The sequence below is a fragment of the Myotis brandtii genome, unplaced genomic scaffold, assembly GCF_000412655.1.
Source record: "Myotis brandtii unplaced genomic scaffold, ASM41265v1 scaffold7253, whole genome shotgun sequence".
Lineage (NCBI taxonomy): Eukaryota > Metazoa > Chordata > Mammalia > Chiroptera > Vespertilionidae > Myotis > Myotis brandtii.
In genome coordinates, this window is record NW_005370865.1 from 4140 (window position 1) to 9640 (window position 5501).

The 5501-nt window shown below is 50.0% G+C and overlaps 1 protein-coding gene across 1 annotated transcript; it reads right to left on the reverse strand.

The window, feature by feature from the left end:
* Positions 1-2413: 2413 nt before the first annotated feature.
* Positions 2414-4568, reverse strand: LOC102249205 (melanoma-associated antigen 11-like). Its single transcript, XM_014530151.1, is given in 3 exon segments — positions 2414-3246; positions 4214-4257; positions 4495-4568. Coding segments are annotated over 3 exon segments (951 nt in total).
* Positions 4569-5501: the final 933 nt, after the last annotated feature.

A 5501-nucleotide genomic window follows, 5' to 3' on the forward strand; every position in this document is an offset into this window, starting at 1 on the left:
CCAGTCGGAGAAAGATAAATATCACATGATCTCACTCATATGTGGGATATAATGAACAACATAAACTGATGAACAAAAATAGATCCAGAGGCAAGGTAACACTGAACAGGCCTTCCAACCTCAGAAATAAGGCCTGGGAAGGGGGTTAGAGATCAATCAAAGGACTTGCTGAATGCATATTAGCATAAGCAGTGGACACAAACACTGAGGTGGTGGGGGCTTGTCCTGGGTTGTGGGAGTGACGGGGGGGTCTATCATGGAAAAATGAGACATATGTAATACTTTAAATAATGAAAAAAGATCAGAACTCAAGCAGTGAACATACTTCACGGACCCCGACATTCCAAAACATAAAGTTCACTGCCTCCTTCAGTCTTCTGCAGCCAGCAAAACAAAAAATGGCGGGAGGGTGTCTATCTGGGAAAAAGGAGACATATGTAATACTTTAAATATTAAAAAAAGATCAGAACTGAAGCAGTGAACACGCTTCCTGGACCCTGACATTCCAAAGCAGAAAGTTTGCTGCCTCCTTCAGTCTTCTGCAGCCAGCAAAACAAAAAAATGGGGAGATGTGGGAGAGCACATGAATTGGTTGGAAATTTTATAAGGAGGAATCTCTGAAAGGTGGGGGGCCTTCAGGGGGAGCTGGCCAAAGGTGGCCACCCCTGCCTTGACTTTTCCAAAGAAGTCTGAGCCCCCAGGTGTTTCACTGGAATTATGTGTAGTCTTTAGAAGTCCTTGCTTAAAGGACACTGCAGACTCATGTGTCTTCTCAAGGATACTTACCCTACTGATAGTATCTGATAGTTTAGTTCAAGCGGTTGTTACAATAACAGCCTAAGGAGGCAGGCGAAAGGGCTGTTTGGTTTCTCAAGACAAGCAGTCCCTTAGCCCTGTCTTTCACAGAAACATGTGTCAGAGTAATCATTCATCCATCACTCAGGGGCTGCTGGTCAGCCCCAGCAGAAACCGAAATAGTATATTTTTTCAATGGAGTCAGACCTGGCTTTCCCAGGCCAGGGAGAAGAGTGCCTGTTCAGTACCTTGGGGGCATTGCTCCAAGGAGCAGGACCCTTACTTCTCTGGAAATCCTTGCAGGTAATGTGGATAAAACACCGGTCTCTTCACTGTGTAATCCTACAATGGGATAGGTGTACAGGGCATAAACCGTTCCACCTACCTAAGGTGGACATTTCTCTCTGGTTTATACATGATCCAGAAGGAATTTCCAAGCAATTTCTCTTTTCATACTCTCCCCTCAAGCCCAAAACACACTATCAGCAAGATCTGTCCACTGCCACTACTCAGCTTCATTACAATCAACCCCCACAGAGGGGATCACAGTTTCCCAAAGCCCCAAACTGTCCTGGCCATGTCTTTTACATTGGAGTGCTGTCCCCTGGAGCCCCACCGCCTCTCCCTTTCTTTTGCTTGTTCTATAGCACTTAGGGCAGCGGTTCACAACCTGTGGGTTGCAACCCCTTTGGTGGTCAAACGACCCTTTTACAGGGGTTGCCTAAGATCATCCTGCATATCAGATATTTACATTACAATTCATAACAGTAGTAACATTACATATATGAAGTAGCAACGAAAATAATTTTATGGTTGGGTCACAACATGAGGAACTGTATTTAAAGGGCCAAAAGGTTGAGAACCACTGACTTAGGGGATACCTCGACACCTTCATTATATGTCTGCGGCTCCCACTGTCATCCTGTGGGTGGGTAGGTCCTACTTATGTTGGTGCCAACTACTAACACAGGGCATTTCAGAGGACAGACATTTACAGAGGCTCAGTAAATGTCTGGAGAATATATGAACCACTGAGCAGGGGTCATCTTTATTCAGATGAAATGCCTCCATTTTCTTAAATGAACCAAGCAAATCCTAGGACCCTTATGTAGTTTCTTTCATAGAATGACAGCTGAGAAGGGATAATAAGTAAGAATTAATAAGCTTTTACTTTTATTTCTCTCTATTTATTGACCCCATCGATTATACTGCTGAGTTCTTTCACATTTTCATGAAAATCCTGTTCTAATGCCATGTCATCTACTTGAGAATCACAAACTAAGCTGAAAGGCGTCCCATTTTGTGTTACACAATAACACAACTCTTACTTTCAAACTGAATAGTACAAATACATTTATGGTCAACATTGTTCACAAAATTGGGTTCTGAAGCTTATGGAACCTTCTAGGAAAAGAGACACATTTGAAAATTCCTAAAGGAAACAAGGATACATTTCTCAATCATCACAGGAACCCAAAGATGCTACAGCCCTTATTTCCCCAAATAGCCCTGGGCCTCACTACCTAGAACATTGACTGTCCTCTTCTCAAACAGACTAAAGAATTGGTGTCCCATCATGTCAGACATGGGCCTGAAGTGTGCCTGACTGAATCTTGGCTCAGGCCTGCCCTTCCTCATCACTCAGAACCTCTTCAAACAGGGATGGGCCAGAACTTGGATCCCTTCTATAATCCCTGAGCAAAAACTCGAGGACATTCAACTTGGTGGTCTCAGCGTGGGCCCTGGGACCCTACAGGAACTCATAGCATGCAGGATTGCTGTTGGGCACCTGCCGGTACTCCAGGTACTTTTTCTGCACCCAAACATTAGTGAGGAGCTCTCTAGGCGTCCCATAGTTCCAATGCTCTTTCCCATCATGCAAGCACCTTACATTCAGGGCTTTCCAAACGTCCTCCTCAGGGGCACAGTCACCCTCTGAGGCAACCTCCCATAGAACTGTGAACAGGAGGCCAGTGTTGGGAAATGTGGGCTCATCACATACCATCCCATCATAGGTGAGGCCCAAGGTGGTCACCAGGACATAGGCGTGGGCACTGGGGTCCACTTCCTTCACATCAATGCCAAAGACCAGCTGCATGCACGCAGAGGCTGTGCTGAAGATCTCAGGGAAGTGGTCCTGGTGCTCTTTGATGACACTACTCAGCATTTCTGCCTTTGTGGTCGGCCCCCTGGTGCGATACTTGAGGAGCAGGAAGGCCACCAGGCAAGCCTTCTTCAAACATAGGGCACCTTGCAGAGAGGACTCGGCCTCTTCGGAGCCCTCCCTGCTGGTTGCCCCCACCTTATCTGGGCTGCTGGAGCCCTCATCTTCAGGTTGGATACATGGAGGGGCTGCCATGGCAGAGGGGGGAAGGCAGGCACCCTGAGGGCTGTGGGGAGGACTTGATGTCTCAGCAGCAGCTGCCTCCTCCAGGCTCTCTTGGAATAGTCCTGAAAGGGAGGAAGAGATAGAGGAGGAGGGAGATATAGCCTCCTCCTCCTCTACCTCCTCAGGCCCAAGCAGCTGCACCGCCACCAGTTCCTGGTTCTCCCTCGGGTCCTGATTGTCTTCCTCAGGCTTGTAGAGCTCATTCCTCTGATGGTGACGGATGATGATGTGTGCTGGGACCGGGACAGTAGTTGGGCAGAAAGTGGGTACTGGGGACTCATGGGCCTGTGAGAGAGAGGGAATGTGAGGGGCCTCAGTTGGGAAATGCACCCTAGGGGGCTCTGACAAAGGCTAATTACAAGTCTCTTTTTCAGAAGTGCTTTTCGGCATCACAGGTGTCTCTGCTCAGCGACCTGTCCAGGAGGATCCTGAAGGAGGAAGTGAGAAGGCTCCTCAGGGTGCAGCTGGCACAACCCAAGGTTCTGGAAAGACAGTGTGGTGAGGAGGGATTGGGTGCTGTGGGGTATCCTCTGTTCCTGATGGGGGATCCCCTCCATGCTCACTCAGGGTCTTCACCTGTCCACTCCAGGACCTTCTCCTCCCCTTGTGCTGGCCTGAAACAAAACACTCAGAACAAGGCTACACACCCCTGAGACTAGCCAGAATGATTTGGAGTGGCCCCACATCTGGCCATACCTGCCCAGAGTCTAACAGGTGTCACCAAGGAACCATAACTATACTCTATTGAGTTCATCTGTCCTGGGATGATGTCCCACTCAGTCCTTACCTTGTCACACTGCAGGAACTGAAAAAACTCCATGTGTTGTCCTGAGGCTGCCCTCCTAAAGGAAAGGTCTCACCTCCATAGATAAGTGAGGTGAAAGTGAGGGGAGCCAGTGCACCCACCAATTCCAGGTCTCCCCATTCTTGACCAATAAGGCTCGGCAGGCCTGGGCTCCTGGTGTCAGAGATCCCCTCATTCTTCACTGTGACTACCCTGTCAACTTGTGGGATCTTGCCTCAGCTCACCTTTGTCCAGACCCCCAGACAAAGCCCTCCCGGAAAGCACCAATCTGGAAATGAGAAGGGGCTCAGCCTGACAGCCTCGCACAGGGTTTCTAGAGCTCAGAGTAGGGGCAGGCTGGATTTGTGTTGGGTCCTGTCTTCTTTTCGGGGTTTGGAGTAAACTCACTCCTCCTTTGGGGTCCTCAATTTAACTTTGGCAACACCCAGGACTCTTCTCACTGTTGAGTGGATACCCCTCCTCATATGACCAGACTTCGTCCACTCAGACCAAGGTCTTCACCTACCTGAGAGCCCCAAGAGACAAATTAGGAGGCACCACATTGCACAAACTCCAGGGGAAGCCTCGGGTGGCTACCATCTCCCCTAAATGCCGACACACCCGCCCCGCATCCCACCCCCGCGAAATCCCTAACATCATCTCAAAATGCTGGCAGCAGGAACTGGGCCCTCTGTCCTGGTTGCATTCCCGGTGCCCATTTGGCTATTCATTTTCACTCCTGCCTGAGCCTGCCCCACCTCCATGCCTCCCACCTGGGATCCTCTATCTCCCTCCGCCTTACAGAAAGACCCTACCTCACTGAGGACTCCCCACTTTCCCACCCCTGATAGAAAGGATCGTGCCACTTAGGTCCACTGTTGTTCCTTTCAGGGTTTAGGACTGGGGACAGCTGGTCTTTGTACCACCCCTCCTTTCTGAGAAGGGGCTGTGCATTGAGGCTTCACGGATGATCAGCACTTTTGCACCGGGCAGATCCTGAGACTAGTCCCTCTGCTGATCTCAAGTTATCTCTGAGACCGAGGTCCTCACATCCCCAAGATCCCCACATCCATGTCCATGTGGCAATAGCAGGAGTTGGCAACATCCAGTCCTTTCTGCCAGGGTCTTCCCGGGTCTGAGAACAGGGCAAGCTAGACACTGTAACGTTCCTCCCCTTTGGAGTGGGGAAGCTGCACACCTTCCTCCCTCTCAGATGGACTTTTCTTGAGATCTGCCAGATCCTGGGATTCTTTGCTATGCTGACCAGATGTGGGCCCATCTACTGACATGCAATTGGCCTTCAAGCCTCACTGCCCTGAGAGCCCAAGGCAGAAGGAAGGGTGCACCACCTGAGGCTACCCCTGCCTACGGACTTCAGGGATGACAGAGGCAGGGCTGCTTTCAGTGGGAACACTGTCTGTGGTGCAAATGCCCTCAGAGACCTGGATACATCCACATTTTTTCTCCCCCAGTGTCCTCAACTTCACGGCAGCACGGCCTGCCCCACCCCCACTCCGCCTGAAGCCCTGCTCC